The following is a 13914-nucleotide window of genomic DNA, read 5'->3' as shown; positions in this document are numbered from 1 at the left end:
CTAGAATGCAAAAAGAATGTATCGATGCTTTCTCTATAGAGCTAAGAGATTCTGGTTGCAGCCATAAAGGAATGAGAGGAAGAATTAGCCTGTGTGTTTGTGTGGCTCTGCTCCAGTAAATATTTTGATGCATCTGCTGCCAGCACTGGTCTGAGGGAATCTACCTAGCATTTAAATTTTGATAGCGAGCTGTTTTGAATAATAAGAGTGCAGCCGGCTGTGAGTCAGTGCATGTGTGTTGACTGAAAGGGGGGGGGGGATCTAAAAGCTTAATGCCTGCTGAACGCTGAGCTGCAGTGCTTTGCTTTTGCCACCACCACCACTCCTCCTCCTCCTCCTCCTCTTTCTAGTAGATATTCCAAACTGATCTTTTTTTTGTCTTGCTCACTGAAGGGGAGGAACAAAAAAATATAGCCCCTCACCCAAGTAGCAGTTGCAATGGGTGCTGTAATGGGCACGTTCTCTTCTCTGCAAACCAAACAAAGAAGACCCTCGAGAGGTAAGGACCGTTCCCCCTCCTTCTTTCCCCAGGTGTTGTTAGTAAGGATTCAATGTTACCCCTTTTTCTTTACAAACCGAGGGGATTTTTTTTAAAAAAAGCCCGAAGCATGTGCCACTTGCAACTAAACACAGCGAACGTCGATCGTTTGGAAGAAATTTGCAGCAAACGATGAAAGCTAGCATGCGTCTCTCTCTGTGTGTGTATATGCTTGTTTGTGTGTTAGGAGCTGCAGAAGGAAGAAAGGGATAGTTTCATTGGGTCATCGTTGTGGTTGTTCGGGTGAGGGAAGGTGTGCCTAAAATGTTGTAAAGCCAGCATACAAACGTGTGTAAGGCGGAGAACTAGAGAGGTAGCCAGCTGTGCAGAGCAGTTGCAGGAGAAACCTGTTTACTCTGGGTCCCATGCTGTTTGGTTCCTGTGGGGTAGCAAAAACAGAGGAAAAGAGGGGGGGAGCATTTACCATCTGCCTTTGAGGATCACTTAAAAAAAGGAATGAGACATTACTTCTGAAAAAGATGTGTAAGAAATGCTGCCGGTGGATGTCAAATGTTTGCCTTTTTGAAGAGGGAGGGAGAGAAGGAGTGATACATTTGCGGAGGAGCGGAAGTGAGAGAGCAGTAGAGCAAGCAGCATTTTAATCTCTCTCTCTCACACCCCAATCCTTTTTCAAATCCTGAAATTGGCGAGATTTGTATATAGCATGCTAATATTCTGTTAAGTGTGCACTGTTTAGGAGAGGGTGGCTCTTTTAGCCTGTTTCCTTAGTGGTATTAACCCCAGAGTTGAAGAGAATTGGGGAGTCCAAAGTTGGAGGCTCACTAAGGAATAAGATGAAACAAAACAACTTGTACAAGATGGCAGAGGATTTAATTTTGTTTTGTTTTCTAAATCAACTTTATGTATTCAGTTCTCTCATACTGGCTCTATAAAAAATGCAAATGCTCCATGGACAGGACCATAGAACTGTGGGTAGATTTTTAAAGTAAGGTTTCTTTTTATGGGAGAAGATTAGTTCCATAATGGCAGTGATGGGAGAACCAATTTGTAGACCCACACTCATTGTGGATTGATGGAATAAAGAAGTGTAGTGTGATGAAAGTATGATGACTAAAAAGGTCAACTTTCCCCAGTCAGAAATCCTTTTTAGATTTTGGCTGCCATCCTTCTCACAACTTCCTATATCCCACTAAAGTCACCAGGATTTAAGTGACTTATAGATACCCTTGGTTGCTGCCCATATATTTTTTTCATAGATACTGGTGTGAAAGCTATTGCTAAGAAATACTTACACAATATCCGAATCCACATGTTAAACCTGTTGAGGTGAGAGGAGTACTTTAGAATTAACTGAGCTTTACTGAAATACATTTATTTGGTATATACATCATATTTTGCATAAATGTTCTAACCTTTAATTGTAAAGTCCCAAGTTAAAAATAAGTGTTGTTATTTTTCTGCATGCAGGCTACCATTCTTATTTAACTTGAAATAGTGGAGAATTTATTCAGTCACTTTGAGTTTGCAGTTTCCTCCCTCCACCATTTTACAACAGGTGGTCCTGTAGGGAAGGAGAAAACAGCCTGAAATGGCTGTGACTAGATTACTTTATTAATATTTATTCATTATGAATATTTCACCTGGGAGTTGTGGTGGTGGTGATTCTCTTTCAGCTGCTAGTATCATCAATAATTTTCCTTAAAGTCTTTATATAGCAGTGTTCTTGGAGATACAGATTTAAGGCTGAAAATAATGCTGGGATTTCCTGAAGTCTCGGTAATTATTGTTTATTGGTTTTTAAGTTCTTAAATATAGTTTTCTCTGGTCTCCAAAAGGGGTGAGTCGGGATCTGTGGATTTTTATCCTTTCCTTATGATTTTCTAAGGTGGCCAAGTTACCTTTCCTTGCTCCATGACTTTAAAGAAGTCAAAATATTATGCAAGCAAGGCAGGTCTGCCTCTTGTCCTTATCCAAATAGGAGCCAGGATGCTTGCCTGGGAAATAAACTGCAACAGCCTAGCTATGTTCCCATGTGGCATGATCCTTCTTTCCATAGGAATAGTCATGTAACTGTCCTTACATGAAATGGTTGTTTACAGTAAAAGTAGGGGAAGGAGAGCCCTTGCCTGCTTTCAAACACTTTATTGCAAGAACTCGATGGAGATGATAAGAAGTCACTCTTAGACATGTAAGTGGAAGGACTGATGGAATGAAATGGGGGGTTTTCTTTTAGCAGTCAACAAAATTGACGCCAATTAGCAGATTCTACAAATCATCAATGAGAACAGTTTGCATGAACTAAGCAAGGAAGTAGTATCAGTCTCTACTTTCAGACTGCTGCTTCACACTGTGGAGAACAACTAATGATGATATGTTAAATCTTAGCTGCAGTTTCTCAGGAAGCCCATGCTGAGAAAATATTTCATTTTATTTCCTGCTGCAAAAAAATAAAAAACATAAAATAAAAACACCAGCGAGCTATGGCATTCCATAAATCCCATATATTCACTTGTCTATTCTGGAGGACCTAGTAGCTGATTGACTGTAATGAATGTCAGGTTTTCCTTTTACATGAATAGTGAATGCTGGGAGAGGAACTACAATCAAATCTTTTCTTCTTAATCTCCTGCACAATCTACATGTGGTAGCAGGTGTCATAACGCTGTTGTGTAGAAAGTACTTTATATTTTAAAAGTCCCCAATCAACACCCCATTATAGATGATGACTAGATGCTTGGCAGCTTTGAAGATTTTAAGTGGGAGCATCCAAAAATTGTTTTGTTGCAAAGGCAAGGCATTGTTCATGGTAAAAATTTACTCCTATGTCTTTAGTTTTCAGTGTACAAGAAAAACCACATAATTCCTTAAACTTTTCTTGTTCAGCCTGCTACCTCTACTAGAACCTTTTGCTAAGATTTGCTTTCAGGAGTTTGTGTGTGTGTAGGTGTACACAGAAACAAGTTCTGAAAGCAAATATAGTCCTCCACGTACCACCACAATTGAGCCCAAACTTTTATGTTGTTAATTGAAAAATTTGTAAAATTGAGTTTTGCTCCATTTTATGACTCTTCTTAATCCATTTAAATGAACCACTTCAGTTGTGAAATTAGTAACCTGGTTGTTAAGTGAATCTGGTTTCCCCATTGACTTTTCTTGTCAAAAAGTTGCAAAAGGGGATCACATGACCCCAGGAAATTGTGACTGTCATAAATGTGAGTTAGTTGTCAACCATCTGAATGTAAATCACATGACCTTGGGGATGCTGCAACAGTCCTAAGTGTGAAAAATGGCCATAACTTTTTTCAGTGCCATTGTAACTTTGAATGGTCAATAAACTGTTGTAAGTAGAACTTCCTGTATCTATACAAACACCTATATATTTATGCAGGCATGCAGAGATAGAGCCAAGGTGGCGCAGTGGTTAAATGCAGCACTGCAGGCTACTGCTAGATCAGCAGGTCAGCAGTTCAAATCTCACCGGCTCAGGGTTGACTCAGCCTTCCATCCTTCCGAGGTGGGTAAAATGAGGACCCAGATTGTTGGGGGCAATATGCTGACTCTCTGTAAACCGCTTAGAGAGGCCTGAAAGGCCTATGAAGCGGTATATAAGTCTACTGCTATTGCTATTGCTATCAATCAGATGTACTACTTTTTAAGGGTTGGATAGTAAATGATAAATTGAGCCTCATTGCTACATCTCTGAACAAATACATTGGTCCAAAGCACACAGACACAATTCATGCATTATTTCCATTTTTTCCTGTAATTTATCAGAAAATTGTAAATTCTATACTTTTGTAAGTTTGGATAAGAGGTTATAAGTTGAAAGGTTGAATCAGATTAAGTAATACACTTACATTCCTCTAAATATTATCTGCTGTATAATGTAACAGCATGTAGCTATCCTATCGTTGTACATATCGACTTATTTACATTGTAGCCAATAGTTTAGGGTATATAAATGTGACTACAGACATGACAATGTGAAATACAGATGTATAAATTATCTTTCACCTGAGGTGTAAATGTAGTTCAGAAATCTTAGGAAATATGGATTTAGTAACTTGAAGACATTAAAACCATTTTCTCCTATTCAGAAAGTTGATCTTACTCTTATTATTTGATGATCATGATTATTATTTTTTTTAGAATTCTAACTGTTTTGTAGTTAAAATAACAAGGAGAATCTGGGTACTTTAAAACCTATGGAAACACTGTTATATTTTACTGTACACCTGAAAGTATGTTGGGCCCTTGTAGAAATTTTCTACAAGGGCCCAACATACTTCCCTGGTTTTTTGTGAGCCGCCCTGAGTCCCCTCAGGGAAAAGGGCGGCCTACAAATGCTAATAAAACCTAAACCTAAAACCTAAACCTAAATTTACTACTTAATAGCTTTGGTCAGACATATCCTTCCCAAAAGATAACTCTTGAGATTTTCTTTCCCCAAATCCCCTCTAGTCTGCATAGTTCTGCTAATCTTTATTAGTGGGCTGAAATCACTTGGCTGCAATCACTTAGCATTTCTGTATTAGAAAAAAATTATATAGAATCCAAAAGTGCTTGGGAAATAAAGATGATGCTTTATATCATATCAATTTTACATGTATTTAATTAACACTATCAAAAATAGAAGTTAGTATACATTTATACTGAACTGAAGCCAATGCATTATTAACACTGTAGGTGCACCAACCCAATGATGAAGACAGGTCTAGGCCAGTCTAAATAATGCCACATCTGAAGTCACCTATGTGAAAATGTTCCACAAATGATCAGAACCCAGAAAAGGGACATTTATAATGAGAAGGATTTTATAATGACTTCATGTACTTTGGCTTCCTTCCAAGCCAAATCCTAGCCTAGTTGTCTAATGGAAGCCAAAGTACATATTTATGGAGAAAGGGCCAATGTCTCTTTTTTTTTTTTTATTAAATGTTTTTTAAGTTTTAGTTTAAAACTGGTACAACATCTTTCTTAATATATCAATCAATTACAGATAATACAGAAAAAAAAACAAAGACAACAATCAGAAAAACAAAACGAAACACAGGTATCTATTATGAAAAAGTAAGAAGTATATCAACTGGTTACAACATGTTTTGGTGCTTCTCTTCGATTGACTCCTATTAATTCAAGTATCTTAACTCAAATATTTGCCATATCAAGATCATTATACCTCCGGTTTTAATTATTATAATTATTTAAACATCCTTCATCCTTAGTTATGCTAAGGAATTAGTCCATGACACATGCTGGCAGTTCATTTACTTATTTGTAAAATCCTCTATTATCATCAAATCCTCATGTTCTATTTTAGCTAAACATCCATAATATTCAGTTATATCATATATCCTAACATTTTCCCAATATTGATTAACATTTAATTATATGGATTTTATTTAATTTTTTAATAGTGCTAATTATTATAGTTAATACTCTTTATGTATACCCTAAAGGTGTTTTCTCATATCCAATTGTTAGTTATCATATCGACTCCACATTATATACATTACTATTAATATCAATTATTATTCAACTATATCTGTTACACAAAAAAGCAATTAGATTTAGCTAATTTTCAGTTATATTCATCAATCTATCAACCAATTCCAAATTATATATATTGCTATCTATATCAATCATTGTTCAGCTATATCTATTACAAATTGAAGTAATCCGATCTAGATATTTTAGCTAAACATCCATAATATTCAATTATATCATATATCATAACATTTTCCCAATATTAATTAACTTTTGATTGTATGGATTCTATTTAATTTTTTTAATAGTGCTAATTATTATAGTTAATACTCTTTATGTGTAATCTAAAAGTATTTTCTCATATCCAATTGTTAATTATCATGTCAACTCCACATTATATACATTGCTATCAATATCAATTATTATTCAACAATATTTGTTACACAGAAAAGCAATTAGATTTAACTAGTTTTCAATTGTATTCAACAATCTATCAGCCAATTCCAGATCATATATATTGCTATCCATATCAGTCATTATTCAGCTATATCTATTACATATTAAAGTAATCCGATCTAGCTAATTTTAAATTTTTTTGTCAGCCTGTGTCCCTCCAGCCACAAGGTTTCCTCCGTCCAGTAGCCATTCGTTGAATAGATTTACCAAATGTTTCCATAAGCAAGTCCAAACAAAAATATTTCGGCACCTTTGGATTCTGAATGTCAGTGATGAAGTAATAAAGTTGTTCTTGGTTTATAAATCTTCCCAATTTAACTTTAATTCTCAAGGGTGGATTCTTCATTCCTTCTGCACACTGTCTCTTTAAATGAGACGTCTTTATGGCTTCCCCCTTCTTCTCTTCCTCTGAGATAGACCAGACACCATTTCTCACATTTTCGGTTTGTGTTTCAGGGACATTTAAGCATTCAACGTTCTCAGTTTTAGCTTCATATTTTAGAATAAATTGATCCAGTTTTCGTTCCAATCTTTGATAAGAATGAAAAAGTTCTCTACACGCAGAGAAAAGAGTCTGAAATGAAGTCTTGGGGGTATCTTGGGACGCCATGATGTGTCGTAGTTAAAATAAAAAATTCTCTTTTTTTCCCCAGAGGCTTCGAAGCACTCTTTTTTTTTTTTATATAGTCTCTTACCGGCTGTCAATCTTATCTGATTGTAAACAGAGCTGGATAGTAAAGTAATAAAAATGTCGAATCGTGACGGGCTAGTTAGTAGGAATTAAGTTTTACGATCCACTTAAGGAGATTCAGAGGGGGGAGGATATCGCGGAGTTTCTTGAAGCATTTAAGAGGTAAAGTAACCACCAGTCATAAAACCATTAGAAAAGCTAATTCGCCGCTGATCTTCTTATTGTTTGGTTTCCAATTAGCTTAATTTTTAACAGGAACAATCTCTCTTGGATAATAAAATCAGCTTACCAGATGGTATCACTTCTTCCATTCTTAGGGGCACCTGCAGTTTCAGTTAGCACACAGCTAATCCAAAAGGAATTGGCACGGGGAGTTAATACCCTCCCCCAGAGATTTGCGATTACCTCTGGGGTCCTGGGTCCCTCCCCACCTCCACTGTCGTCTTCGGGACAGCTGGGGTTCAAGGAACCCGTCCAAAAAGTCCTTTGGTATAGAGGAATTTCAGGAGTAGCCTAAAACTCCATCTTCTCACTGCTAAGCCCCGCCTTCTTCAGGGCCAATGTCTCTATGTTTTGATGGATACACACATTTTATTGTACGTGTGAGATTTAAAAAACATCCAATTTCCATTTCTTGGCAGGATTCACATATTGTGTAAAATTATTAAATTGTTGGTTTGGGGCTTAGTATGACACAGGAATTTATCCATTATAGTTTACCAATAATTTTGTGCATGAACTATGTCATTATGGCTTATTCAATAAAAAAGTGTTTAAAAACCTATATCTCTGCTTAGTGTTATATGTAACTGAAGCTTCGGTACCTGATAACAACAGCAGTATCACATTGTTAAACACTTTAGAAAGACATTATTTGATATTTATGTATTATATGTTCACATTCATATAGTAATCTGAACACTTTAAGATCAGTCCCTAACTGATAATTCCACCATAACAGTAAAATCCCAAATTTCATTCTTATGAAAACAATAAGTATGAATGATACATATGAATGATATATGCATTATTCATACTTATTGTTCTGTTGAGTGGCTCTCTTCAATCAAAGTTTTTCTGTCATCTGGATAAGATTATGCAGAAATCATTCAACTATAAAACTAAATCTTGGGTATTGTATACTAGTGGGCTGATTTTAAATGATGCTCCATTTAAATTAATTCATGGTTCTGCATAACAAGAAATGTTGTCAGATTGCACTTGTCACCATTGCTGTTACAGTGTGAGACTTGTAAAATGGTGTAGTATTTACAACTAGAATTTGTAAATCAAATAATACTTGACTTTTATGTGACAAACAAGGGAAACAAAAAGAACTATACTGGCAAGCAATTGAGTTTGAAGAAATTGGATGTTTGTGAAATTTTGACTGAAGGGGGTTAATGGAACCAGTCATTATTATCAGTCTCACCTGTTACTTAGGAAGAAGAAATAATATTGCTTTTAACTGATACTTAGAAAGTATCAGTTGCCTCCATATTCCGTTTCAATATAAATTATAACCAGAGAGATGGTTTCATTTCTTATCACTCATGAGGGACTAACACAAGCAAATAGCTCGTCCTGGCCCATCAAGCTCCAACGCTGATAAACATAGGGCATTTTCATGAAAAATGCACCATAGGATCCAGGAGATGCCTTTTATTTTATTTTATTTGAGGTATACAGTCACCCATCTCACATATGCGACTCTAGTTGGCTTACCATAAAATAGATAAAACAGACAAACTACACAATATAAAAAAGAAAAATACATAGCAGTCAAGCATTACAAAATGACTATCCAACAAAGTCAAGAGATCGGCTCACTGTACAACCAGGGCCAGGCATAAAATTAATTTCAGGGCCTTGCAAAAGGTCAGCAGTCGGGGCTGATCTCAGGAGGAATTATTTTGGGAATTATTTGTGATATGAACTTAATAAATTATTATTTTCCAAGGAACAGGTGGTATGACCCCTGCCAGCTGACACTCCTTAGTCAGTGGCATCTGGGACCTCCTGCCAGAGTGGGTGGGACTGGTAGAAGAACTGTCGATATATATTTACATGTTGTTGTTTTTTTTTTTTAGTTCTTTGGTTCCTCTTGTTGCAGATAGATGCAGCAAACTTCCCACAGAGGGGGAAGTCTTAGAAATAATCTGCTGCTTTCTTTCCTTTCCTTTCTCCAATATTATATTGCAGCTCTTTTTCACATCATGTCTGAGAACAACAAATAAGCATTATGTGCTCTCAACACTTCCAATGCGTAAGCGCCTGAATTCAGAGCAGGTGAATTGGCACTGACCCATGCCTGGCATGCCCCGAACTACTTCTCCCGGCAGCGCCTATGGTACCGCCATCTTGTTTTTTTGCTTCTGCACATGTGCAGAAGCATTCTTATTGCATTGCTCATGTGTGCACCAAGCATGTGCACATGTGAAGTGTGCACAAAAGCAAAGCAGCAGTAGAGCCTGCTGGAACCCATCCCTGAGTTGCACACTCTTATAACAGCAGTGTTTCTGGAACAGCATCTACTATTGCTGCTATATCAATTCCTTTGATATAACAGGCTTTCTTGGAAGCCTTTCCTAATTGTAATTAAATAGATATTTAAGGGCCTAATTTTCATCTTATTGTTCTTTATTCCAAATTTTCTAATTGGCATTCAAAAAATCAGATCTTTGTGATCTCCATAAAACATTTTAGACTGAAGAATATATACATATCCAGACTGAATGAATAAGAGGACTTGAAAGAATTAAATGGATGGATTCTAATAAATTTGGAAGTGATTTTCTAATCAAAGATGTCACGCGTTACTTCTGAATATCACAGCTTTTCTAAAAAGTGTACAATACACAAGCATCCCGAAATCAGGAACTGAATCCTTCAAAGGGTGTCAAACTATCCAGATTAGCACAGTTTCTTTATCCAATTATTATAGTCTAGTTTACATTAAGCATCAATTTTTCAGCCTCATCCATCTTGAAGCACGCAGGTGTCCAATAGAATCATCCAGACAAAGGCAGTTCACTTGACCAAAAAAAGAAAAATTAATGTGAAAAGTTTGAATAGTTATAAAGTTGGTAAGGCACAATGTAATTTATTGCTTTGTATCAGCTATCAAATATTAAATCCTGTTGCAAAATGTCCAATTTAATAGGTTTCAAGTTATCAAATACTGAAATAAAGTGGTATGAGGCATCAAGTAGAGATAAGAAACCAACATTTTGCAACTATTTAAGCACTCCAAATTTCTGACAAGTTTAACATTAATTTCAAAATTCATAATTGCTATTTTTATCATTCATTTCACTACTCTGGAAAGCTTTAAAAATGCAGCAGTTGCATCCTTCAAGTCTTATCTTTGTGGCAAAGAAGTTAGCATGCATTGCAAGAAGCTGTTTCTCCAATATTAGCATCTGTTCTTGAATCAATGATCTGGGGACTGGGAAGCAGAGTTATGAAAATTGTATCATGTAGATCAATTCTGTGGGACTTTTCAGTTGACATACTTAACAAATATAATAAAATTTGCTCCGAGCACCAGATACTGTTATGAAGAACAGAATAATACTAAAGTGTGGAATAGGTCTTGTTTCTTGCATCTTTTATAAAATGTTTTATTTTTTCTGGTGGGGCAATAGTTATAGTTTAATCATAGTTTTGTTAAAAATTAATAGGCTCTTTCAGGAGTAAATTACTTTGGGCTTAGTCTAATCTGGAGATGGACAAGTAGTCATTGAAGTTCATAGTTTATTTAATAGGAAAACTAATAGGAAAAGAAAGTCTGCCATTAGATTGTACAAAATAAACCCATGACCCTACCCTGTTTTCCTGAAAATAATACCTCCCTGGATAATAAGCCCAATTGGGCTTTTGAGCACATGCACTAAAATACGCCCTTCTCTGAAAATAAACCCTCCCTGAAAATATTGCAATAGAGCAGCAGCCATGAGGTGACCATGCTTGCTATCTCCTGCACTTCAAAAATAATAAGACCTCCCCAAAAATAAGGCCAAGTGCTTATTTCAGGAGTCAAAAGAAAATAAGACCCTATCTTATTTTCGGGAAAATATGGTGTATAGGGGAAGAAGGCAGTTTTTAAGTCAAAAGTGTATAAACTATAATTTTATAGTTAGCATTCTGTTAAATCCAGAGGGAAAGAATGAGACCATCTGAGGAACAGACCTTTGACTATGCTCCCCTTTTTAAGTAGACTTTCTGTTTGTTTAGAAGCACAATTTGTACTTGTGGGTGGGAATTCTTCTACCCACGGATTAAAAATGTATGAAAAGCAATTACTGGTGGAGTGTTCCTAAAGAGGAAGAACTGTGGCAGGAAAAAGAGCACTAAGGAATATATGGGAAAGATAATCAGTCCAGAAATGAGATTTGTAGTACTACTAGAAGTGGATTACAAAAATGTACTCTGGGTAATAGCAGAAGGAGACAGAAATCTGAACTCCCATCTAGTTGTCTAGACTTTACAGAGCTGGTCTGGTAGCTTGAGAGAGATGAAATTCAATTTTGAAACTATCCTTGTTTTTCTTATAGAGTTTAGATATAAGATATATAGTGTTTGTAGCTCAGTCTTGGTATCAAATTTAATTCAAAATCATGTTCTCAATATGAAGTGAAATTGTAATAAAGGGACTGCTCACATCTGTCCCTATACAACTTGGATTAGGGAGAAGAAAACAGAGATTTTCTGCTACGATTTCCACCAAACTAGATTCTTAAAAGTCGGTGTAGAGAGCTGGCATAAATTCCATATACAGCAATTCATCCCCCCTTTTAATTTTCATATAACAAATTTAATTACAAAACCATTTTTATAATATTATAAAGTGTTTATAACTGATTGATAGTTTATCTTCCCAAAATTTCTGATTGTCTTTTCAAATATTTATCTCTTGTATACATTCTATAGTCACATATCTTCACCATGTATCCAAGTAATTGATATATAGACAGATTTATTAATGAAGTGGATGTCTTTTTCATTTTAATAGTTTTTGATAATTGCATTCTTTTTTAAATTCTTGTTGGCACCCCAGAGTTCCATTTTGTATGAGCAGCCATTTATATTTGTTTAATAAATAAATAAAAATAAATTAATTCATCAATGATGTCTTGCCTTGAAGAAAATGTGCTAGAGATACTTTTCTATATACACTCAAATTATGTATAATAGTAAAAAAAAAAAAGGCATGATGTATTGGCACCCAAATTCACATCTAACCACCTGTGGAAAAAATATATTTAGTCACAGAATATCCTGCCTATTCTTGGTATTGAAGCTGGTGGTGAAATCTGACTGGACAGTTCTTAGATAGAGAAACATTTCCAACTTGTACAGCCATGCAAGCCCGATGCTACCTCTACACTTAGAGAAGGAGTAAGAGGATTCTAGCATTCAGATTCTAGACTAGAATTGGATTCTAGCAATCAAAATCTAGGGGTTAGAAATCTAGCATTCAGCACCTTGGAGTTTGGCTGAGGGAATAGAAGAAAAGGTTGGATCTAAATTTCTGATTCTCCTCTTGTAATCCTCTCCCGCCCATCATATCTCTTTTTGCTATCACTACTATGATCCCCACCCCATTTCTTTTCATCCACCACAGGGCCTCTCCCATTCTCTCTGGTGGTACCTAGTGTCTCTGCTATCTTGTGAAAGTTACTTCAGCAGCATGGACTGCAAGGATTGACTTCAGAGATTGCCCATCTCGGCACTCCAACTCCTCGCCTCCCTTTCTCTCTACTCTCATCCTCCATGCCAAGAGAGACATGCTTACCTAAGCCATCAGGTTCCTTCTTCCCACCAGTGAAAAGAATGTCCAGGCAGCTGTCCTCTTCCCAAATCCTTCCCTGCTTAGTACAGTTGCTGTTCTACTCTGAGAGCTGGTCCAGGCCTAATTGAGTTGTAGTAAATAAAGATGGGATAACAATAATAATCATCCAAACTGACTTGCAGAGATCTCTGAGGTCCAATGAAAAGAATGTTCAGCTAGATTGTACTCTTTTGAGCCAAGTCTAAAAGCAACAGAAGCAGCTGGTGATGATGAAGTTGGAGTAACTTGACATTTGAGGTCCAATGATACTTAATTGCTCTCAAGCTGGGATACAAGAAATTACTTTAGCCTTTCTTTTTAAACATTTAAAAATGCCTTTTTATTTAATAGTAGACAATAGAAACCTACTAAGAAAATTACAAACTATAAAAATATTCACACTTCATCATTTAACAGCAAAAGTTCAAATGTTTTTAAATTGGTTCAGGCAATAACTTTGCATTAACAATGATGCTGTTAACTGATGTATGAAGATCAAAAACTTTACTACGTGTTGATTTCAGAAAGCTTGCAAAATATAAAATTGACTATTCAAAACTGAATATATGACCAAAGAAGCTAAATTCCAGAAATTCCAAGTATTGAACTTTCTTTAGGAGTTTGGCCCATTGATATTTTTTAAAAAGTTCATTCCTGAATATTTGATAGTTCTTAATAATAATTAACCATATTAGGACTTGGGCTACAATATTCTATCAATGTAGGTAACATTGGGATAATCCAAAGCATTTCAAACTTTTTTATGATACCGCTGGATCATATTATGTTAAAACCTAGCTGTCTAAATAATAGTCTAATGCTGGGAAAGATGAAAGGAAAGAGAAGGAGCAGATGATTAGCAACAAGATTCAGTTATGGTGGAATAAGTGCACCACTGAAGACCGGAAAGATTAGGTTAGGGGCAGCTTGTCCCTATTTTTCTGAAAA

The 13914-nt window shown here is 35.9% G+C and overlaps 1 protein-coding gene across 1 annotated transcript in view; it reads left to right on the top strand.

Annotated features, from left to right (window-relative positions):
• The first annotated feature begins 345 nt into the window (after window positions 1-345).
• The window catches only part of KCNIP1 (potassium voltage-gated channel interacting protein 1), a 362011-nt gene continuing 348442 nt past the window's right edge, over window positions 346-13914 (top strand). Inside the window, exon 1 of the mRNA XM_087709661.1 lies at window positions 346-499. Coding sequence (XP_087565787.1) covers window positions 439-499 — 61 coding nt within the window. The 5' untranslated portion in view covers window positions 346-438. The remainder of the gene's footprint in view (window positions 500-13914) is intronic.

The sequence above is a fragment of the Thamnophis sirtalis genome, unplaced genomic scaffold (genome assembly GCF_051295495.1).
Source record: "Thamnophis sirtalis isolate CommonGarterSnake01/CBP01778 unplaced genomic scaffold, rThaSir2_p1.2 scaffold_3, whole genome shotgun sequence".
NCBI lineage: Eukaryota > Metazoa > Chordata > Lepidosauria > Squamata > Natricidae > Thamnophis > Thamnophis sirtalis.
Note: the sequence above shows the minus strand (reverse complement) of the source record. Positions and strands in the feature narration are given on the sequence as shown.